This window comes from Nelumbo lutea, chromosome 3, assembly GCF_056320005.1.
Source record: "Nelumbo lutea isolate HS-2025 chromosome 3, American lotus-T2T, whole genome shotgun sequence".
In the NCBI taxonomy this organism is placed as follows: Eukaryota; Viridiplantae; Streptophyta; class Magnoliopsida; order Proteales; family Nelumbonaceae; genus Nelumbo; species Nelumbo lutea.
In genome coordinates this window covers 49,209,516-49,233,209 of record NC_142686.1, presented here as the reverse complement: position 1 = coordinate 49,233,209, position 23,694 = coordinate 49,209,516, and the positions used below count along the sequence as shown (strand labels likewise).

The window sequence follows — 23,694 nt, the reverse complement described above, 5'->3', positions numbered from 1 at the left end:
TTAGACACATTTATGATATTTTACTAATTAAATTAAAAAATAAGTGTAATAAATAAGATTATTTTTATTGATGATGAAACTAAAATACATAATCTAAAACTAACCAAAAATGAAATTATTTTCCTGTTTGACAAAGATCAATAATTCAACTTTTGGGTCAAATGTGCAAACATTTAATGTCATAATTAAATAATAAAAATTAATAAAATATAAAAACACAAAAATGAAAAAAATACATAAATTTTACAAAAAACATTTGGGTACATTTATAATATCATATATTTATCATATTAAACAAAAAATAACTGTACATAACAGAATTATTTTTACACACAAGAATAAAAAAATATAGAAAAATTTGAACACATCTATAATTCTATATTTACACTACTATTAAAAATATGAATAAGATTGTGAAACTTTCTTTTAACTAAAATACCCATTTTTTATTTAATCTCTATTTAATTTTGAGGTTTAAAATGCAATTAGCGGGGACCTGTGTGATGCATGGGTTTTTTTAATCAAGAATGAAACAATAAAGACTTATAAACAAATTAAAAACAAATTAAGAATAAAAAATGGTTCAATCAATTTGACAAAAAACTAAAATAAACCTAAATAACAATGGCCAAATCAAAGTAAATTGCATAGTTTATGGAAACAATCATAAACAATATAGTTCATGGAAAAGAAAGTTAATGTAGTTCATCAATGTTCACGAAGGAATCATATAATATTCTTAAAAATAAATATAGCAACAAAAGCTAAAATGACTAGAACAAGATTATTTTAATTAATGATCTATTTTTATTATTATTTGTTATTATAGTTATTACTATTATTCTTACTTTTAATGCTATTAAAGCTCATTTTTTGGATTTCCTCTTTTGTTAGCTCTTTAGAAGAACTCCCTCTATGAAAGGATTTGTATTTCCGCTCCTCGTCTTGTGGGTTATACTCTTTGGCATTTGAACCAGTTCATACCCTGAAGCAAATTCCGGTTTGTATGTTGCATATCAGCTGTTTAATTTATTTGTCTTTAAGGTTGGTTACTAGTCATTTAGTCAAGTTTGGTGTTTTGTTTGGGAGTTATAAATTTTCAAAGAAGTGATATAGAAGCTCTACAACTTCTCTAATCAATTTATGATTATCAATATCAGCATGTGATACTGGATCTCAAGGTGATTGTTTGGTGTTCGAGACAATGTCTCAATGGTGCCAAATTTCTAAATGGTTCTGCATTGTTACGATTGATACTAATTTAATCTTGTTTGTGGCTTGGTTTGATATTGGGAATATTTTGATGAATGAGGGGTCTATTATCATTGGTCAATATCTTAGGTGACATGGTATTTTGATTCATCTTTATCTAGTTGCTTTTTTTGTTGGCCAACTCCGATTCGTTATGGTTTATGGAGTTCACCATAGTTGGCTTTTTGCTAGCCAACTTTGTTTAATTGAGTGATTGTGTTTAGCATTTTGATGGCTAATTTTGATTTTTTGGCATGATATGCGTTGGCTTTCCATTGGCCAACTTTAGTTCGGTGATTATTAAATAATGACTTGACTATACTTTGGATTTTCAAAATGAGTTCATTCAGTTTTCTAGAATCCAAATTTGGTTTATAAGAGGCCCCTTCAACATCTCAAGTTTCATGGTTGCTATTTCAATAGTATACCGATTTTCATGGAAGTCTCTTCAACATCCTTGTAAAGTCAACTTGATTTTCCCACATTGAGTTTGACGGAGGGTGTAGAGAGATATATTGTATTTGGGTTTTCTTTCAGGGAGGGTGTTAGAGCTTACATGGGTATATTTATAATGTTGATAAAATTTGGGGACATGTATGTACTTATGGGAAGAAGAGGGGCTTGTATGAAATTTTGATATAATTTTGTCTTCTGTTTATTTAAGCCATTAGTTGTGTGAAATTAGGGCTGAGTGAGAGTGGACATTTTGTTGTGAGTCTAAACTAGAGGATGTTGGGTCTACATCACTTGAAAATCATTAAATTTGGATTCACCAATTTCATTCCACTCCCATGACCATTCTTTTTTTTTTTTAATTTTTTGATTATTTTACATAATTTTCAAAATATCTTTCGCTTTATTTTTTACTAGCAAAGTGGCAATAGATCACATTGCAGCTCCAATCTTTCTTTTTCCCTAAAGTTGGTTTATAAATGCTTGTCTTGAAGGTGCTATAGCTAGCTGGTTATAGCCGAGACCTAGGGTCGAGTACTGCCTTCATTCAGGATTGAGTAATATTTGCCATTTGTATTATGTGCAAAAGAAACGTTTTTAGTTAATAAGATTATTGTGGAACCTATGCTGCCTCTTGTTTTTTTATTTTTATTTTTATTTTTTTGGGTAATAGGCTACACAATAGGGGTAGCCCTCTCCTAAGCCCCTAGACCCCATTCTAGGTGAAGGCAGCTTTCGATCCCAAGTCTTTACTACAACCAACCAAAAACTTCACTAGAAGGCTAGTTGGCACCTCTTAGAAAAATTAAAACTAGGGAATTTTGTGCTCTTTTACGAGTTGAAATTCAAAGACTTTTAGTTGGATGGGTCAATGAAATTAGTTGAAATCTTCAACTTATTCTAACAAAAAGAACAATTAAAAAACCATCTAAGGAGTAAAGAAAAAGCATGAAGGGAAAGAAAAAACAAAACAGGAAAATACAATCACATACATGAATGACATGAGGCCAAATGGAGTTGGCTTATTCTAAATTCTTTGCAGCTCAACCATTGTTATCTAAGCCTTATGGGTTCGATTACATTGACCTTGCCTCGTACAAACCCAAGGTGATGGCTCAAGTTTTCCAACCTAAACTTAGCCTGAGTGATGCCCAACACATCTTGGGTAGGTGCTTGTGCACGCTTAATTTGAGATGGAGTGGGTGATTGGGTTTGAAATTCTTATTTATGTTTTCTACTTTTATCTTTCATTTGGATTTATAATCCAATTTATCTATGCTATATAAAACGAATACTTGCCTTGTTTTTGGAACTAGTCATAAAAGTTAAATTTGATTATATAGTATTAACTTATATATTGACCCTTTACTTGCACATGAAAATGTAACCATTCACTTTTCCAATGTTTCCATACAATAACAAAAAAGGGAGGTAACTGCGGGTTTTTTCAATACTATAGGGGAGGTTTTTATATAGAGATGTGATGGAGCGCGATCCGGCTGGTCTTAGCTATCCGCTGCCTTGCTTTCGAACGGGGTAGCAGGGAACCTGAAACGGAAGAGATGGGAAAGCTCCGGGGGGAACCCGGTGTAGAGACTCCGAAGCTCAAGTTAGAATCCTTCAAAAGCAAGGTAATACCAGATAGCGCAAAGTTTGCATACCTCCGTTGTCGGGGGGCAGGGGGCTCTTATAGTCACTTCGTGTACTCGTCCCGAGGCCCTTGTCAGATCGGGTATGATTACCATTGTGCTTGTCAACTCGGCCGTCGTCCTTTCTGCTGAGACAGAACCGTCACTGCCTAACCGTCTAACTGGAGATGGCGGCGCCAGTGGCGGTGGCAGGTGGCCGTTTAGAGTGCTGCTGCCAAACGTCAGATCCCAAGTCAGTCAGGCGTGACGCCCTCGGGCACGGACTTCCCTAGTGTCAGGCATGGTACGACTTGTTTGACTTTGGTGCCCAGAAGATGATGGTGGCGCCAGTGGCGGTGGCAAGTGGCCGTTTAGAGTGCTGCTGCCAAACGTCAGATCCCAAGTCAGTCAGGCGTGGCGCCCTCGGGCACGGACTTCCCTAGTGTCAGACATGGTACGACTTGTTTGGCTTTGGTGCCCAGAAGATGATGCGAAGTGCTGAGCGAGGCGGTCTTGAGCTCGGAGGTATCTCGAACTGTTACAAGGTGGGTCAGTTCAGCGAAGTGTATCCCGAGTTGTTACAAAGTCAGTTCGGCGAAGTGTATCCCGAGCTGTTACAAGGTGGCAGTTCGACGAAGTCCATCCCGAGCTGTTATAAGGTGGCATTTCGGCGAAGTCCATCCCGAGCTGTTACAAGGTGGGTCAGTTCAGCGAAGTGTATCCCGAGCTGTTACAAAGTCAGTTTGGCGAAGTGTATCCCGAGCTATTACAAGGTGGCAGTTCGGCGAAGTCCATCCCGAGCTGTTATAAGGTGGCAGTTCGGCGAAGTCCATCCCGAGCTGTTACAAGGTGGGTCAGTTCGGCGAAGTGTGTCCCCTTGTTCCCGCCTAGGCTTGGCCCCTTTTGCCGAGCTGCCGTTTCTGCCATGTGTCACATAATGAAGAGGTCGGGCCAAATCTTCCTTCATCAATTGCCCCCCACTCCTTGCGCCGAGGGTCTTGCCATGGTGCGGGGAGTTTTCGCGAGGTAGCTGGTTGATTTGTCCCGTCCTTCAAACCTTCACTGTACGAGACGCTTTTGCTAGGGTTCTTTCGGTTTCCGAGAAGGCTGGAAACGTGCTTACTCAAGAACGCTGGTGGTTGTGACCGCGCGTTTTAAATTTCAAACCAACTCGCGCCGCTGGGACATGACAGCTGGTCATTTCAAAAAGGCACGCCACTGCTGTACGTGCGCGGTTGACTGTTAGGGAGACGTGCGGCGCATCAGTTTCGAAAAGACGCATGTCGAAGCGACGTCGGTTCCAAAAAGACGTGCTGACGTTTCGCTTTTCTCGGAAAGACATGCGCCCGTCACATCTCGACCTTAAGGGTTGTGCGGTTGGTAAGAACGTGGGCCGTCGGATCGTCTTCGGTCTGCACGGTCGATTCTTGGTTACTGTAGATATAAATAGTGGGGAACCCCGGTTGTTGTCACTCCTGCAGTTTGTCTATTGAGTTCGCGTCCAACCCTTCAGCTCGCGTCCAAGTCTTTTCCAGCTCGCGTCAAGGCTGGTTATACAGTTCACGGTTCTTTGGTATTTCTTCAAACCTTCCGGTGAGTACTTTCTTGAATTCGTCTTTTCCCCAATGTCTAGCTTTGATAGCTCAGACGACTTTTCGAGTAGGGCCGATGTAGGTTCCACCAACCGAGCCGTGTCCCCAGACTGCCTCAGTGATCCTGAGGTGGAGTTTGAGGACTACGAACCAGCAGGTCGAGTCGCTTCGGGCAGTTTGGCGTCTACCTCCCGCCGAGGTCGGATGCTAGACCGGTTTGGCCCTTCGACCATGACGCCTGAGGGGCTTCAATCCATACTTCTGTCTTACAATCTTCCTGGGGAGTACACATATTTTATTCTTTCGGGTAGCTTTCCTTGGGAACACGGTCCCGACGAGATCATGATTTTTCGAGAGCAGCTTGCTGCAGGGTTGCGACTTCCTTTCCATCCCCTTCTCGTCGAAGTCATAAACCACTTTGGTGTCACCATTGGCCAGCTTCATCCGAACTCTATTCAGAACCTGGTGGGGACAATTTCCCTTTTTTGCGAGCAGAACTTTTCCTTAGACTTAGAGATATTCTCCTCTATCTTGATGCTCAAGAGACAGGCGGGTTCTCTTCCGGGGGGGAGACAGGCGTATTACCTTTCTCCTCGCCAGGGTTTCAAGCTTCTGCACGAGCTTCCTAATAAGGTCCCGGCTTGGAAGCGGGACTACTTCGGCGTGCGATTTCAGACCGGGTGGGGTGAGGCCGCTCCCGGTTTGGGTGTAACTCTTGATAAAGAGACGGTGAAGGGTCTCCGGCAATGGGCACGGCAAGGCTTAAAGTGCCACCACTACTTAACGGAGGCCAAGCTTTTTGCAGCCGGCCTGAGTTCGGGTAGGTTTCTGGCTATGCGGCTTTTTTTTTTTTTATGTCGAACTCATTTCTGTAGGTGTGATGGATGCAGAGAGAACTCGCGGGGAGCGTTTGTTCCAAGATATGAAGAGGAGGAAGCGGGTCGCCAAGCGAACTCGTAACGAGCTACCCCTGGATGAGGAGCCCCAAGCCCCAGACCATACGCCAGAGGATCTGCCTAGGGAGCCCGAAGTGACTCCACCGGTGCACGAGATTGCCGGGGCGCCTTACGCTGAAACCACTCATACGGGCGCTCCTGCGTACTCAAGTGCTTCTGCTCACTCCGGGTCTGCTCATACGCGGGCTGGGTCCTCAGGCTCGAGAGCTCAAGGGGAGTTTAGGAGCGTGTTGACGCCGAACTACGCTCTTCAGAAGAGTAGGGACACTACTTTCCTCGAGGAGGTCGCAGCGTGGACCGATCTTCCCTTGAATCAGGTCGCTTGCCGCGCCGTAACACATGCCATGGTGGTAAGTTAGATTCTGTCTTCCTTTTTTATTCTGTTGCTTCTGCTGTCATTTTGCTCACTTGTTTCTTTTGGTAGGTGAATTCTTCGATTCATGCCTTGGCGGCCCAAGTGGAGAGGAGCTCGCGACAGGCGCGAGCTGCTGAGGCTGCCGCTCATGCTGCTGAAGAAGCCTTCCGTGCTGCAGAGGCAAATGCCCGGGCTGCTGAGGCGACTGCTTATGCTGCCAAAAAGGCTGCTCGCATCGCGATGGCCAGACAGGCGAGGTCTCAGCGTGACGCCGAGGCCATGGGGGTAGTTGTCAAGCATATGGCGGACTTGAAGTTGGATTTGCAGCATCAAAGTCGAGTATCTTCAAGAGGACATTAGGGAGAGAACACAGATTTTTTCCCAAGGCATTGAAGATGCCAAGAAGAAGGCAGTTGAAGACTACATTGCCTCCCCGCGTTTTGACGATCTGATGGTGGACTCTTACAGGAGGGGGTTCAAGTTGAGACGGTGGATGATCCGGAATACATACCCCGACCTCGATGTAAGTGCCATAACCACTTCGCGTATAACTCAGAAGATGGCCAATGCTGCCGATGGCGAGCCGGACTCTGAAGGAGAGGCAGGGCCTTCGGGTGTTGTTGAAGTGCCTTCCGATGGCGAAGAAGTGGCTCCAGGCATGTAAATTTTTTTGCCAGTGTACTGTTTCTTGCAATGGAGTGTCTTTTTCCCCTTGCTCATCTTCCCTGAGCTGTTTCTTTGTCGGGTTTTTAAATTTCCGTGGTCTTTTATGCCGCGAACTGATTTTTTGCCGAGCTGATAATGCGTTGAAGTTCCTCGGCTTGCCTTGTGGCGCATGGCCTGATTTCGTCCACTTCGCTAGGTGGTTTATAGGTAGTATCGCCTCAAGTTCACGATGTTCCACGTTCGGGGTACTCGTTTGCCTTCCAAGGTTTCGAGTTTGTATGCGCCCTCGAGCGCTATTTTTACTTTATAGGGCCCTTCCCAATTAGGTCCAAGCTTGCCGACGCCGGGTTCGGGCACCATAATCTTACGGAGGACCAGGTCGCCGACTCGGAAGCTTCGTTGCTTTACTCTGCTATTGTAGTAGCGAGCTACCTGCTGCTGGTATGCCGCTGTTCAGATGTGCGCGAGGTCCCTTACCTCGTCCAGTAGGTCGAGGTTGGTGCGTAACTCGTCTCCGTTCGTCCAATCGTCGTATGTTTCTAATCGCAACGTTGGTATTTCGATTTCCGCCGGGATCACCGCTTCAATGCCGTAGGTGAGGTTGAAGGGGGTTTCTCCCGTGGCTGCTTTTTCGGTCGTTCGGTGAGCCCATAAGACACTTGGTAGCTCTTCGGCCCACAATCCCTTAGCTCGATCCAGACGTGCTTTCAGTCCGCGCAGGATGGCTCTGTTCATCACTTCCGTCTGACCGTTTGCCTTTGGGTGCGCGACTGACGTGAAATTTTGCCGAATCCCCATGTTCTGGCACCACTCTTGGAACTTGATATCCTCGAACTGTTTGCCGTTGTCGGAGATTAGAACCCGAGGTAATTCGAACCGACATACTATATTCTTCCAAAAGAAGTTCTGTATGTTTCGAGTCGTAACAGTTGCCAGAGGTTCGGCTTCTATCCACTTCGTAAAGTAATCTAATGTAACAACTAAGAATTTTCTTCCGCCTGTTGCTGGTGAGAATGGCCCTAGGAGGTCGATGCCCCATTGTGCAAAGGGCCACGGGCTGGCGAGGTATTTGAGGTCGGAGGCAGGTTGATGGTGGATGTTAGCGTGCTTCTGACACTTGTTGCATTTTCTGACGAGCTCGACAGCTTCTGCCTTCATCATTGGCCAGTAGTATCCTTGTCGAAGTGCCTTTTGGGCGAGTGCTCTGCCCCTCAAGTGTCCGCCGCACAGGCCTTCATGAGTGTCACGGAGTAAAAACTCGGCTTCGGTAGGTCGTAGGCACCGCAAATAGGGGAGCGTGTACGACCGTCAGTATAACCGTTCGTCTATTATGACGTATTTGGCCGCCTGGCGCTGCACCCTCTTGGCCGCATTGCGTTCTGCAGGGAGGGTTCCGTCTATCAGGAAGCTCGCGAGTGGATCGATCCAGCTCGGCTCTGCTTCTAAGACAGGAGCGACCTCCTCTGTCCCCCCGAGAATACTAGGCCGAGGTAAGTCCTCTATGTTCTCAGTTCTCATATTGTTGTGACTCGTGCTGGCTAACCGAGACAGGGCGTCGGCCTCAGTGTTTTTGGACCTCGGGATTTTTCTAATGATGTGTGACCGGAAGTTGAGCAGGACTTCTTTTACTTTGGCCAAATATGCGATCATGGAGTGATCGCGTGCTTCGTATTCGCCGGTAACTTGGTTTACCACGAGCTGAGAATCGCTGTAGATGACCAAGTGTTTTGCCTTAACCTTTCGCGCTAGGTCCAGCCCGGCGATCAGTGCTTCGTACTCTGCCTCGTTGTTGGATGCCGCGAACTCAAAGCGTAGTGCGTATTCTACTTTTGTGTCGCTCGGGCCGCACAAGACTATTCCAGCTCCGCTGCCTTGCCGGTTCGAGGAACCATCCACGTGAAGGATCCAAGGCTCCTCATCCCAATTTGCTCTTCGCCTGACCAGGAGAGATGCCACACTGGGTGCTACTTCACGGGGTTCGGACTCTATGGGCTCAGGAGCTCCGGGTTCGCCGCAACTGGGGACCTCGGGCTCGACCTGTGGGGTTTCGTGGCTGAAAGTGCACTCGGCGATAAAATCTGCCAAAGCTTCTCGGTTTGTACTGGAGGTCGTACTCGCTGAGTTCGATGGCCCATTTCGTCAATCGACCGGAGACTTCGGGTTTGAGTAAAACTTGTCTAAGAGGTTTGTCAGTTAGGACGATGACGGTGTGAGCCTGGAAGTACGGGCGGAGTTTACGAGCTGCTATTACTAGGGCATATGCTAGTTTTTCTATCTCTGGGTACCTTGCCTCTGCTCCTTGCAAAATTTTACTAACATAATATATGGGTCGTTGGACCCGGTCTGTTTCCTTTATTAGTACCGAACTGACCGCCTCGTCGCTCGCCGAGAGGTACAGTTGTAAGACCTCGCCCACCTCGGGCCGGGCTAAGGTTGGCACACTAGCGAGGTAACCTTTTAGTTCGTCGAACGCGAACTAGCAGTCCTGGGTCCACTCGAACCCTTTGCCTTTGACTGCCTTGAAGAAGGGTAGGCAGCGGTCTGCTGACTTAGACAAGAAGCGGCTTAGAGCGGCTATGCGGCCATTTAGCCTCTGAACCTCTTTTACTTTCCGAGGTGGTTTCATATCTAGAATGGCTTTTATTTTGTCCGGGTTGGCCTCAATACCGCGCCGATTGACAATGTAGCCTAGGAACTTGCCCGAGGTGACGCCGAAGACACACATGTTGGGATTCAACTTCATGCTAAACTGACGCAGAATTTGGAAAACAAAATCTAAGTTTTGTATTAACTCTTGTGAAAACTGAGTCTTGACGACCATGTCGTCTACATAGCACTCTATCTTCGTACCAATCAGGGGCCGAAATAGCTTATTTACAAGTCTTTGGAAAGTTGCCCTGGCATTTTTTAGTCCGAAGGGCATGACTTTGTAGCAATACAGGCTGAACTCGGTTATGAAGCTGGTTTTTTCCTCATCGGATGGGTCCATCCTAACTTGGTTGTAGCCCGAGTAGGCGTCCAGGAAGCTTAGCAACTCGTTTCTCGAGGTCGCGTCCACTAGGCGATCAATTCTGGGGAGGGGGAAGCAATCTTTCGGGCAAGCTCGGTTCAGGTCGGTATAGTCGACGCACATGCGCCACTTGCCGCTTGCCTTTTTTACCAACATTGGGTTGGCCACCCAGCTCGGGTAGTGGACTTCCCTTATGAAGTTTGCTGCGAGGAGCTTCTCGACCTCCTCGTCAACCGCTCTCCAGCATTCTGGGGCTAAGTTGCGTTTCTTCTGTCTAACGGGTCTGACTACAGGGTCAGTATTAAGTTTGTGAGTTATCAGTCCGGGGCTAATGCCGGGCATGTCGGCCGCGGACCAGGCAAAAATATCTAAATTTTGAAGTAGAAAACTCACCAGTTCGGCTCGTAGAGGGTCTTCGATGGAAGCTCCGATGCTTAGTGTGCGAGCTGGGTCCATAGCTGAAATCGGGATTGCGACTGTTTCCTCTGTGGGCGAAGCTCGCTCCTCACCTTGCTCCACCGGCCGCTCCAGTTCGAGGTCGTCGGCCGCCTTGGTTTTTCCCTTTAGGGCGGAAACATAGCACTTGCGGGACTCGAGCTGGTCGCCCCGCGCTACCCCTATACCGAAGTCCGTAGGGAACTTCATGGCCAAATAGTAGGTGGAGACCGCCGCCCGTAGGACATGCGTGATCGGCCGCCCTATTATGGCATTGTATGGGGAGGGGGTCGCGACTACCAGGAAATCATGGTTGAGTCTGACCGCACAAGGCCATGTGCCGACTTCCACAGGGACAGTTACTTTTCCGAGGGGCCTAACTTCCTCTCCGCTGAAACCTACCAGGGGAGTGCTCGCGGGCTTCAGCTCGCTCCTCTTTAACTGCAGCTGGTCAAATGCCGATTTGAAGAGAATGTCCGCTGAGCTGCCCGAATCTACGAGTACGCGCCTGACCTCGAAGTCGCTGATCCTTAGCTTAATGACAAGCGCGTCATCATGGGGGTAGTGGACTCCTCGCGCGTCATCCTCCATGAAAAAGATTGGTTCTTCGGTCTTTGGTCTCTTTGGGGGGTTCCTTTCTTCGAGGGCCGCTTCGCGAACTGAAGTCCGGGCTGCTGCCGAGGTACACCCCGCTACCACCGAACTTCCCACTATTACATGGATGGTTCCCCGAACTGGCCTCTCTTCCGGAGGCTGCTTCTGCAATGGTTCGGCAGGTCTGTTGCTAGACTCGGGGGCATCCTTTTTGTTCTCCCCTTGCCGACCTGCTTTATTGTTGTTGTTGTGCTGTACAAAGTTTCTCAAGTATCCGCGACGGATGAGTCCCTCTATCTCGTCCCGGAGGTTATTACACTGTTCGGTGCTATGACCATGGTCTCTATGGAAACTACAATACAAATTCTTGTTTCTATCATTCGGATCTCCCTTTAGGCGAGGTGGCCACTTAACGTACGGAGCGTCTTTGATCGTCATTAAGATCTCTGTCCGCCTCGTGTTTAACGGCGTGTAGTCCGTCCGAACTGCTAGGGGGGCCCGGAAGGACTGGTTCGGCTTCGGCTCCAGGGTCGGGTTTTTTCTATTCACCGGGTTGGAGAGCTCGCCTTCTCTCTTTCTTTTCTCGTTCCCGCCTTCGGTTCGTTGGTTGATTTCTTCCTCTGTCCTCATGAACTTATCCGCGAGTTTGAGGAATTCGGCCACGGTCGCGGGCTGGTTGGCCACCATGTGCCATTTAAACTCTTTGTGCGTCACCCCTCTTTTGGCCGCCGCGAGCTGCACTGCGGGGTCCAACCGCGGTATTTGCAAGCATGCTTCGTTGAACCGCTTGATGTAGCCCCGAATAGATTCTCCTTCTCTTTGGACCACTCCGAAGATGCTTTCCTCTGTTCTGGGGCACCGTCGGTTGGTGACGAAGTGTGTGGTGAAGACTTGCACGAACTAGGCCCAACACTTTATCGACCCGGGGGCCAGGTTCCTGTACCAAGTGCGGGCTACCCCTCTGAGGGTGGTGGTAAAGGCCACGCACATGCACGATTCGCTAGCCCTGGCGAGGTGCATTTGCGACTGAAAGGCGTCAACGTGGCCGTTGGGGTCGAAGGACCCGTCGTACTTGTCCAAAGGTGGGAGCTTGAAGTCTCTGGGTAAGGGGACCGCCAGGAGTTCCGATGCGAGGGGCAGCCCCTACCTCGTCCGAGCTCGTGGCTTTGCCTCTGAATTCTGACAAGGCGCGGGTGGCGGTTTGGTGACTTCGCCAGCGCCTTCGCCGTTGAGCGGGCCTTGTGCTGGCGCTGCTGGCCTCCGTGTTACTGAGCTCGATGGGCCCGGAGTGCTGGTAGTCTGCCGCCAGGGCGCTAAATCGATTTTCGGTGAGCGGGAGCTCGGGCTTGGAGCGCCGGGGTGCCGACCTCGCGGGCGAGGTTCCCTACCCACCTGCGGGTTGCGAGGCGGGGATGACATTTTTCTCTCTTCGGCCTGGGGACGAGGCCTGGCTGTTGGGGTGGTTCTGGGGCCGGGAGGCCTTCGCCTGGCGGGGGCGCCCATCCTGGGGGGAGGCCTTGACCGGCCTCGGAGCGGGGTGGCGAGGTGGAAGTAGTGGTTGGTTCAGTGGCAGTTGGGGGAACTGCTGTTGATAGTGATACTGGGAGATGTTGTGCAGCACTTGGTGCTGGTGAAGCTGGTGTTGTTGGAACTGTTGCATTTGGGCTTGCATTGCCCGCATGCACTGCATCAGGTCCTCCAATCGGTCTTGGCTAGCTGCCAGGGGGACGGCAGTTGGTTCAGTGAAGGTTGTCTCAATGGGGAGAGGAAAGGGGACGTTTGTGGTAGGAGGGTTTACGGGTGCCACTGCTTGTGGCGTGTTCAAGATGGGGATCCCATCCGCCGAAAGGGGGATGGTGAACTGTCCAACGCACACTATGGGGACCTGAAGTTGCTCCCCGGTGGCGTTTGTCTCCGTGCCACGTCCGGTTTTGCTGGAGGAGGCCATGAGTGTTGGGTTTTTTGAAGAAAAAAGGGGGTATCGAAGTTTGGAGGGAGGCTTTTTGAAGCGTTTTCCCACAGACGACGCCAATTGATGGAGCGTGATCCGGGTGGTCTTAGCTGTCCGCTGCCTTGCTTCCGAACGGGGTAGCAGGGAACCTGAAACGGAAGAGATGGGAAAGCTCCAGGGGGAACCCGGTGTAGAGACTCCGAAGCTCAAGTTAGAATCCTTCAAAAGCAAGGTAATACCAGATAGCGCAAAGTTTGCATACCTCCGTTGTCGGCGGGCAGGGGGCTCTTATAGTCACTTCGTGTGGTCTTAGCTGTCCGCTGCCTTGCTTCCGAACGGGGTAGCAGGGAACCTGAAACGGAAGAGATGGGAAAGCTCCAGGGGGAACCCGGTGTAGAGACTCCGAAGCTCAAGTTAGAATCCTTCAAAAGCAAGGTAATACCAGATAGCGCAAAGTTTGCATACCTCCGTTGTCGGGGGGCAGGGGGCTCTTATAGTCACTTCGTGTACTCGTCCCGAGGCCCTTGTCAGATCGGGTATGATTACCCTTGTGCTTGTCAACTCGGCCGTCGTCCTTTCTGCTGAGACAGAACCGTCACTGCCTAATCGTCTAACTGGAGATGGCGGCGTCAGTGGCGGTGGCAGGTGGCCGTTTAGAGTGCTGCTGCCAAACGTCAGATCCCAAGTCAGTCAGGCGTGGCGCCCTCGGGCACGGACTTCCCTAGTGTCAGACATGGTACGACTTGTTTGGCTTTGGTGCCCAGAAGATGATGCGAAGTGCTGAGCGAGGCGGTCTTGAGCTCGGAGGTATCCCGAACTGTTACAAGGTGGGTCAGTTCGGCGAAGTGTATCCCGAGTTGTTACAAAGTCAGTTCGGCGAAGTGTATCCCGAGCTGTTACAAGGTGGCAGTTCGGCGAAGTCCATCCCGAGCTGTTATAAGGTGGCAGTTCGGCGAAGTCCATCCCGAGCTGTTACAAGGTAGGTCAGTTCGGCGAAGTGTGTCCCCTTGTTCCCGCCTAGGCTTGACCCCTTTTGCCGAGCTGTCGTTTCTGCCACGTGTCACATAATGAAGAGGTCGGGCCAAATCTTCCTTCATCAAGATGGATTTTGCAATTTGCAAACAATAGTAGGGAATTAGGGATGTTTTTTAGATTTGCTAAAACTTAGGGGGAGGGTAAGGGACTTGGGCTGCATTTGGCATTCCTTATTTTAAGGCAGCAAAAAGGAGATAAGTCCTGAATGCAAAATGCCAAATGCAGCCTTATCACGCAAAGGACCTTGCAAGAACGATTAATGCACATCTCACGAGATGCCTAAAAGGAGTAAAGCGATCAAGCTTTTCTGCCCATCACTGTCTAAGTATATATTTGGTTCCGTTTATGTTTATTGAGTAAATATTTATTGACGGTACCACATAGGTGCCTCATCAGCAAATGCCTCATTAATTGCATTTGTGTGTATCAAAGTTTGCAAAAGCAAATCTCTCCCATTTCAGGAAGCTCCACTTCATTTTGGAGCTTCTTGAAACGGGCAGGTGTTTATTGGTATTTTTCTGATGTGGTGCCTAATGGCACCTATGTGTCATAAACATCCTCATTAAATGTGCTCTTCAGTTTTGCAGTCACACAAGTACAAAATGTTTATTGAACAAACGTAAACGGAACCAAACACCCTGTAAGCTGGTGTCATTCGTGGTGTTGGAAGAACAGGCTCAACTTGGGTTCCATTGCTGGGGCACTTGGGCTTGACTTGGCGACATTGAAGCTGAATGGGCACTTCATCAGCAGAGGGATCAATCTTATAGCTTCTTCCACACTTGGAAATCCCTCCTTTCCCTCTTCTCCGCTCAAGGTTTGTCCACTGGAGCTAATGACGCCGACGCCCTCATCCTCGATGGGAAGCTCTGCAAGGTCAGAACCAAGAGTAAGTTTTTCTTTTTTAAACCAAGCAAGATTATAACAAGTAGGCTCTAATGGTCTTGAAAGCTGTATTGGATTCTTAAATAGCTTTTCAATGGTGTTTATTTTTCTTATCAGCAGCTTTAATGGTGTTTTGGGTTATTGTTGAAGAAAATATCCTGGCTAAGATTGGGGATTTAGTTTTGTGCAGATTATTAGCATATTCGTTAAGGTTTTGTTATAGGATGCCAGATAGTTATGGTGTAATTCAATGTTTGGCTTTCGTCCTTTGTTATGTCCGGTTGTGAGGTTATTCTTTAAGGTTATGTTTGGTTTGAGGGGAAAGTAGAGAAACTTATACAATTTTTGTAAAGATTTCCCTATGTTTCTCTACTTTTTTCCTTCAAACCAAACACAGCCTAAGGTTTTGTGTTTAATTCTTACGTATTTCTCTATTTCCTAAATTTTATTTTGCAATGGATGTTTCCAGGATTGTAGACGGTAGTACTTTATAGATAGTTGTCGCCATTGTTGGTTTTGAATCGGGTAGTATTGTGCAACAATTCTTCCTAATTGAAATCCGTATAAACTATCAAAGTTTCTTTCAATTTCATTGAATATTAGGAATTCCGTGTAACAATGCTTATCTAATTGCATTTTAAAAAACAGAGTGCATGTTTGGTTTCGTGGGAGTTTTTTGGAAAAACGCTATCACATCTGCGTCAGATAGGCGTGGGTGTTTATTGAGCCTTGAACCAATGTCTCGTTCACCAGTTTATTGAAAAAACTGAAATGTTTTAATTTTTTAGTCTGAAGCCATTGGGGGAAACAACAAATTATCACCAGTTTATTGAAAAAACTGAAATGTTTTGATTTTTTTGCCTGGAGCCATTGGAGGAAACAACAAATTATCGCTTCCCCTAACAGCCTGGCGTTTCCCGAAACATGTGGCTGATTTGGCATCGACATGGATGCCAATGTGGCGGCCTGAGGTGGTTGATCCGATGCATTGCGAACCATGAAACTCGGTAGAATACTTGTACCTTTTTTTCTAGACATCCTAACGTGTCTAAAGAGAACCCTATGCCATCGTTTCGTCTGAAGAGAAAACTATCGCCGCTATCTACTCTGACTTCGAATCTCATGCCCATGAAAACTCTCCCACCTCTACCCACAACACACTACCCCCCACGTTAATTTAGAGCATCTCCTCTTGCATAATACTATGCAGAGGATGAGATGTTCTCAATGTATAGTTGCAATAAACGTGGGCAAAGTTTTTGGGTAAGAAATCCTGATTCATCTTACCATTATTGACCCTGAGACCCTCTACTCTTTTCCGTTTTTTTCTAGTAAGTTAGTTCATATTTAACATTTTTTTTAATTCTTTTGTAGATCTATTACTTATTCCTACAAGTCTCCCCTATTCACAAACCATTTGCAGTCTTCTTCCCGCCGTCGATCCTGAGATCTACCAGTTCTCCCGTTCGTTGGCGCCGGTAAGACCATCGTTGACCCTAAGACCCTCTACTCTTTTCGTTTTCTTCTGATTGATTTTTTTTTTTTTCAGACCTATTACTTCTTCCCGCAAATCTCCCCCGTTCACTGACCATTTGCTCTCTACTTCCCATCGTTGACCCCGAGTTGGAAAATGCCTTTATGAGACATCTCATGGCCATTTCTTAAAATGCCCATCCAAACCTTTTTGCAGATCTATATGGCCATTTCTTAAAACGTCCATCCAAACAACAAAAGATGAGGAAACGCTTGTCTTTGCTGAGTTGGAAAGTGCCGTTTGTTTCTTGAAACGCCCGCAAAAAGCCTAACCAAACAATAATAACAGAAAACATTTAAAATAGTGTTTATCTGCAGATAAACATTTATCTGATAAATGCTACTTAAGAAACGCCCATTGTACCAAATATAAGCATTTATCTGATAAATGTTTAATTAAACATTAGTCTTTTCACAATGAGAGCTTTGACAATAGAATTCGGGTGTCAGAGTCTAATAGTCCGGTCTCGTTCTCTTATGGATGTTGTTGTCATATTTAAAATTGAAAATTAAGACTGACTATCATAGCAGGTCCTCTTCAAACACAAAAAGATGTCAAAAGCCGCGAGTGTCATATTAAGCATGGTTTTTAAAACCGATTTACACATCGAACCGGTCAGGGGTTTGGTTATTGGGTCGAATGGTCCGATCGTTCGAATTGAATGTTCAGTCCATTCTGATAAAAAAAATAAAAAAATAAAAAATGGTCAAAACCGTTAAAACGGTTAATCACCTGGTTCAGCGGCTTGCTTACCAAAATCAGCGATTTTTGAAGAAAATCTAGTTTTGGGGGGAAAATGGAACCAATCGCCTGACTGATTTCTGGTTTTTTGGTCCAACCATCTAGTCCGGTCTGATTTTGAAAACCATGAACTTAAGGATGGTTACTTCGATGGTCAAGTTAACTAATGTGTGCCTTAAAAGAATGCCACTAAGTATAGATAGATAGATAAATATATAGAGAGAGAGATGGGTGCAACGCATCTTCTAATATCAGCCCCAAGCCAGGATAAGACTCCCTTTCCATTGTTTCTTAATCAATGCTTAGATCTCCTCTTTTTTTTTTTTTGTAAACTGAATGCCTTTGCGGTCTTTTACTCTATAGTAGGGTGTAAGTCGGATTGGAATGAGTCAACAATTTATACTGCTTCAGGTTCGGGCTTCCAGTTGGGTGCATTGAAACTTTGACAAAATGTTAATTAACTCTAATCCGCAAAAATTGCAACCCTTGTCTATAGGTATTAATATTATTACTGATAAAAAAACTTTATAGGTAATATTCCAAAATGAGCTTAGGTAGTAGTTTTTTTTTTTTTTTTTTGATAAAGAGGCTTTGTAGTAGATTGGTTAAAGGAAATATCAAAACTGTATTTTTCATATATTCATCATGTATTTATTATTTTGTTTTATCCATAAATGTGATGTATTTACAACTCATTGTACTAATGTTTGGATTCTAGTTGATAAGTAATTAATTTGATATAGGACAAACTACCTTATTGTTGACTCAAGTATGCTCTTAAACCTTGTCTATTATTCCAATGTTATACTCTTTAGGCATTAGAATTAAAAAAGATAAACTGCCTTACTTTTGACTCAAGAATGCTCTTGAGCCTTATCTATTCTTCCAATGTTATATTTGGCCTTCAGAAATATTAAACTCATGTTGTGTTTGGATTACAGAGGAAATAGAAAAGTTGTGGATTTCATGCTTCCTTTTCCGTCAGAGTAGAATGCTGCCTCAAGAATGCCCTCTCTCCATATGCTGTTGCTTCCAAGACTAAGATGCCTCTCGCTCTTACAGCGAGGATGGATGGGTATAGATCAACTTGAACAGATTCACGCCCAGCTAATTACTGGTGGTCTTAATTGCCGGACAGCTCCTTTTGTAATGGGGAAATTGGTAGAACGTTATTGTGCGATATCGACCCCGGACGGCCTTGACCATGCCCGTCTCATCTTAAACCACACAGAGGAACCAAATGTCTTCATATTGAATGTTGTGATCCGTTGCATGCCTCCTGAGAAAGCAATTGTTCTCTTTGCTGATGCAACTACAAATAAAGACTTAGTATTCGACAGTTTCACCTATGTATATGCACTTGGAGCATGTGCCCGCTCATCGTCTTCTGCATTGCTTGAAGGAAAGCAGATACATGCTTGGATTGTCAAGGGTGGATTCACATCAGATCTCATCGTACAAACAACTGGCATACATTTTTATGCAAGAAATGGGGATATTAGCTCAGCACGGCAAATGTTCGATGAGATGCCTCTGAGAAGCAGTGCTTCTTGGAATGCCATGATAATGGGATATTGTTGGCAAAGAACAAAATCTAAAGACCATGCAAAGGAGGCACTGGTATTATTCTGCAACCTGCTCTTGGATGGTTGTATGGTAAAACCAACAGAAACAACCATCGTCGGTGTGCTCTTGGCATGCTCTCATCTGGGTGTTCTAGAGTTGGGGAGCTGTGTTCATGGGTATATCCAAAAGACAATTTACGTGCCGGAGGATGATGTCTTCATTGGGACAGGGATGATCGACATGTACTCCAAATGTGGGTGCCTGACTAGTGCAGTGAGCGTGTTCAAGAGCATGAGTGAGAAGAATGTATTAACCTGGACAGCAATGATGGCTGGGCTAGCCATGCATGGACGAGGAAAAGAAGCCCTGGAGCTATTGGGCGCAATGGAGGTTCAGGGCACAAGACCCAATGCAGTCACCTTCACATGTCTACTGTTTGCATGCTGTCACGCAGGCCTTGTTGAAGAAGGGCTCCGCCTCTTCCATACCATGAGCAGAGATTTCGGCATTACACCCCAGATTCAACACTATAGTTGTGTTGTAGACCTCCTCGGCCGTGCTGGTCGCCTGCAAGAAGCTTATGAGTTTATAATCCAAATGCCAGTGAAACCTGATGCTATCTTGTGGAGGAGTCTGCTAGCAGCATGCCGGGTTCATGGCAATGTCGCAATGGGTGAAAAGGTTGGGAAGTTGTTGCTGCAGTTGCAGCCAGGATCATTAAACAAATCGTTTTCTGCATGTGAAGACTACATAGCTTTGTCAAACATTTATGCATTAGCAGAAAGATGGGGAGATGTGGAGATGGTGAGAGACGTGATGAAAGTTAAGGGAATAAAAACTAAACCTTCATGGGCTGTTGTCCATAGTTTGTAACTTAGAATACTTTGTGCGACTCAGTGACTACTGTGAAAGTTTAAACTCCTTTACAAAAAGAAAAAGAGAGTAACCTTTAATGCCATCATTTGAAAGCAAAGCCCCCTTGCGTATAGTGCATGCATTGACATCCAACTACACATTGAGAACATACATGTACATGAGATATTCCTCATGTGCAGTAGGTATTGGGAAATGGGGTCATCGTAACTTTGGAGGAGAAGCTTTGAGGCGCGTCTGAAGACACTGTCTTTAGAACGTTATTTACCCTCACAGGCAAATCCGTTCCTAGGATACAATACATGTACATGAGATATTCCTCATGTACAGTAGGTATTGGGAAATGGGGTCACCGTAACTTTGGAGGAGAAGCTTTGAGGCGCGTCTGAAGACACTGTCTTTAGAACGTTATTTACCCTCACTCAGTTTCACTGAGTTTGCTATTGGGTTACAGGCAAATCCGTTCCTAGGATACAATAGAGCCTTTGGCGAGAATCTGCAACCAGCAAAGTTGAAGAATCTCCGAAGAAACCTTCTATGAGACTATAGTAGGCCGGATTGAGAGAGAGAGAGAGAGAGAGAAAGTGGATTTCGAAAAATGTGTGTTTTTGAAGTCTGATTCATGCTTCTTAAATAGTTTATGAAGAGGTATGAAGAAAATGTAGGTGTTGGTTCAAAGAAGGCACCTTGAACAATCACAATTGTGACTGTTTAAAAAGTAGTTAACTTTGAATTGTACCTCTTGATCACACCCGATCGAATCGTGATCGTTGATCTCATCAACAGTGATCAACAGTCAGCATCACATCAAAACTAAAGCCATGCAAGCAAAGTGCGCCTTTAAAGCGCCTCATTGTGCCACACACACATGCACACATGCATGCGTGCACGTTGCATGATATCAAACTCCCATACTCTCCTCTACTATTTATAAGGAGTATAAATCAACTCCTATTAAAATACTGAAAACAAAGCTTATAATTTTCCAATGTGGGACAAGTTCAAAACTGGGTTTTTTAAGAGAAAAACTAATTTTCCAAACAAGTGTGTAGGTGCAATTTCTCATGTAATTGACCAATCAAACACATTGGATTTAATCTCTTATGAGATTAAAATTCAACAGTTGGATTCCATATTCTCAGAGTTTTTGCTTTCAATAGATCCTAGCTCAACTTTTATGTCCCCTGAATTATGGTCGTTTAGGATGAATTTGAAGTCCTCACAAAACCATCTTTACATCGTCTCACAGCCTTTTGCAGCAGGTTTTTATTCATAGGGAGATATTCCCAATGTACAGAAAAGGGGTTGTGAGGACTGAATTCGAATAAGATCATATGTTCAGTGTTGTACTCTCGTGGTGTCCTCCCAACTGACATCTATTCTGTTACACATGACTTATTTTCTCCATATACATAAAAATAACATTTTCAACATCACAGTTTCTCACTTTCTTTCTACCCCACTCATGCCCTCTTCAACATCCCACAACACATCCCTGCCATGTATTGGGAACATCTCCCAACGATAATATTAGGAATGATGATGTCATCATCAGGAAATATTCCCAATACATGGTGGAGATGTGGTGTGGGACGTTGTAAGGGGCTGATTTGGCTACTACCTCTTTACCTCTTTTGTTCAGAAATTGGATTCAGTAAGTGCGAAGCTAATTTGAACAGCTTTTATAGCCTTGAGAATATCTACCCATGAAATAAAGCACATAAGTACAAAGAGATTCCAAAGGTAAGGCTGTTCACAGGTCTTGCATTGCTTGAAGTCAATCTCATTTAATCATGGCACCTGACAGAACCTCCTGTGCCAACCATCGTTCCAATAATGTATTTTTTAGCCTTTCAAGTATGGCCGTATGGGACATCCTTCAAAACATTTACCATCTAATAGGTTGAGGAATATGCATGCGCCTTGGGATATTAGCAAGAATGACATGAGTTATGTAGTGATTGTGGGGATCTTATGTATCACATATAAATTAAAAAAAAAAAGACCTTTTGAAAAGTCCATTTTATGTTTTTATGACATCTTATATATAGGGTATATGGGGTGTCAATGATATTTGAAAATCCGATTTTGAATTCGAGTTTTAATATATAATCAAATAGATTCAAATATGACTTAATTCTATTTGATAAATATCTAAATTGGACCAGTTAATGTAATATATAAAATATTTAAATATTGTATAATATATATATATATATAATATGTAAAATATATAAATAATTTATATACTCTATAAAATAAAATATTTATTTTATATTTATTAATTACCTAAAATGATTAATTGGTCAAATTCGAACCAAATTGAATATTCAAATATTTAATCAAATACAAATATAAACATTGATTTTCAATATTGGTAAGATATCAAATTGAATTCAGCTATATGCATGAGAGTGCAAAGAGGCTGGGTGTAATTAAATTCTGATTTACTTTTATTTTGTGAGAAACAAAATAGAGGTGAAGTAGGAGGAAGGTGGTACAATTTTGTGGAAAAGGATTTGCTGCCCAAAATGCATGGCATGATGCCCCATCATTGTGTCGTCCCTTGTTAAATTGCTTTTCTTTATTAAAAGTTAAAATCTTAATAATGGGGGATTTGTATAAAATTTAGGGTATATTACTAAGATCCCCTTGTACTATGGGGTCAGTGACAATTGGCCCTTGAATTTTCATTTGCGACAAATATCCCTTGAATTTTCACTTTGCCATAAATAACTTCTTCATCAAATCAGATTACGGGTGCAAATGGATCAGATCTTGATCCGATTCTATTTGGTCGAATTTGGATAACTCTTGTTTGGATCTTCAGGTCGGATTCAGCTCACCCCTATCCGATCTAAGAAAATTTGATTTGATATATATTGTATATTTATAAATATAAATATAAATATATATAATACATATATGTTATTTATAAATATATTTTTATAAATTTGTTATATTATTTATTTACTATAAAAATATGTATATATATGATGAAAACAATTAAAAAATACTTATATTTTTTATTTTTACTATATTTAAATTAGTATATTTTAATTTTCTTTTAATAATTTATTAATTTTTAAAGAAAACAAGTCGGATCAGATCATATCCAAAGATCCAACTTACCAATAGGGTTCGAATTCAAATTGATTCCTATCAGATCCGGTCGGATCATTGGATCGGATCGGATCCAACATGAAGAGTGCCGGTTTGCATCCCTTAGTCAAATGACATAATGCATTAATTTACCAAAACATCCATCTGAATTTTCCTTATTTTCTATTCCTTATACCTTTTTCTCTAAAATCCTAATAGACCCAAAAATACCTCCATTTTTTTTCTAAATGAAACAAGTTAAAATAGCAATAATCATTTCACTAAAATAGAAAGCAAGTTTCTTTAAATTCTTCTTTCATTTCAATTGCATGAATGTCTCTCTTCTTCTTAAAATATAAAAGTTATCCACTCATTTCTCCAACAAATCAAGAAAAACCAAACGGGACCTTAAATTTATATCTATTAGAAATAAACCTTTACAATTTCATTTGAATATTGAATTTACCTAGAAATCTAAAAGGGTCTATTATAGCAACCAAGAGGACTTCAATATTATATTTAGAAAACTAATAGAATCATAATCGTTCAAATAAATAAGAAGATGGTAGTTTGGGGATTTAAAAAGTTTTAACAGCTGATTGTGAATCTTTTTTCGAAGTTAACTAGCAGAACTCTAACATAAGGGATATTTGTTGTAAAGTGAAAGTTTAGGGGGTCTTTGTCACAAACGAAAGTTTAGGGGTGTAAGTGTCACTAACACCATAGTACCGATGGCCTTTGTAATTTACCCACAAATTTATTTGGATTCACTTGTAAAAAAAACAAAAAAAAAAAAAGACTTGGATTTCTATTAGATGAAATACTATGTCTATACCCCCGATGCATTGTTTTGATTAGGGGTGTTCATTATATGGTCCAATTGCTAAATCTCATTAAACCATACTGAAATCGGTGGTTTGATTTGGTTTAAGAATTTTTTCAGATCATATTTTTACTCTATTATTTACTAGGGGAGCTCACGGTTTGGTTAATCGAACTGCATGCTTATTTTGGGAACTGAACTGGTGTCATCGGTTTCTGAAAACTAGTAACTGAAATCGAATCAA

The 23,694-nt window shown here is 43.9% G+C and overlaps 1 protein-coding gene across 3 annotated transcripts; it reads left to right on the top strand.

Annotated features, from left to right (window-relative positions):
- The first annotated feature begins 15,873 nt into the window (after positions 1–15,873).
- Positions 15,874–19,622, top strand: MEF20 (mitochondrial editing factor 20). Of its 3 annotated transcripts, XM_088977524.1 has the most exons (3): positions 15,874–16,074; positions 16,186–16,289; positions 18,028–19,622. In XM_088977524.1, the coding sequence occupies exon 3, from the start codon at positions 18,092–18,094 to the stop codon at positions 19,523–19,525; it is 1,434 nt and encodes a 477-aa protein (XP_088833650.1). In that variant the 5' UTR covers positions 15,874–16,074; positions 16,186–16,289; positions 18,028–18,091; the 3' UTR covers positions 19,526–19,622. The 3 variants fall into 3 exon arrangements, with proteins under 3 accessions (XP_088833650.1, XP_088833652.1, XP_088833651.1); XM_088977526.1 differs by lacking the exons at positions 15,874–16,074; positions 16,186–16,289 and adding an exon at positions 17,374–17,497; XM_088977525.1 differs by lacking the exons at positions 15,874–16,074; positions 16,186–16,289 and adding an exon at positions 17,388–17,582.
- The last annotated feature ends 4,072 nt before the right edge of the window (positions 19,623–23,694 follow it).

Coding starts and splice junctions, on each gene's coding strand:
- MEF20 (XM_088977524.1), top strand. CDS start 18,092: ATGCCCTCTCTCCATATGCTGTTGCTTCCAAGACTAAGATGCCTCTCG.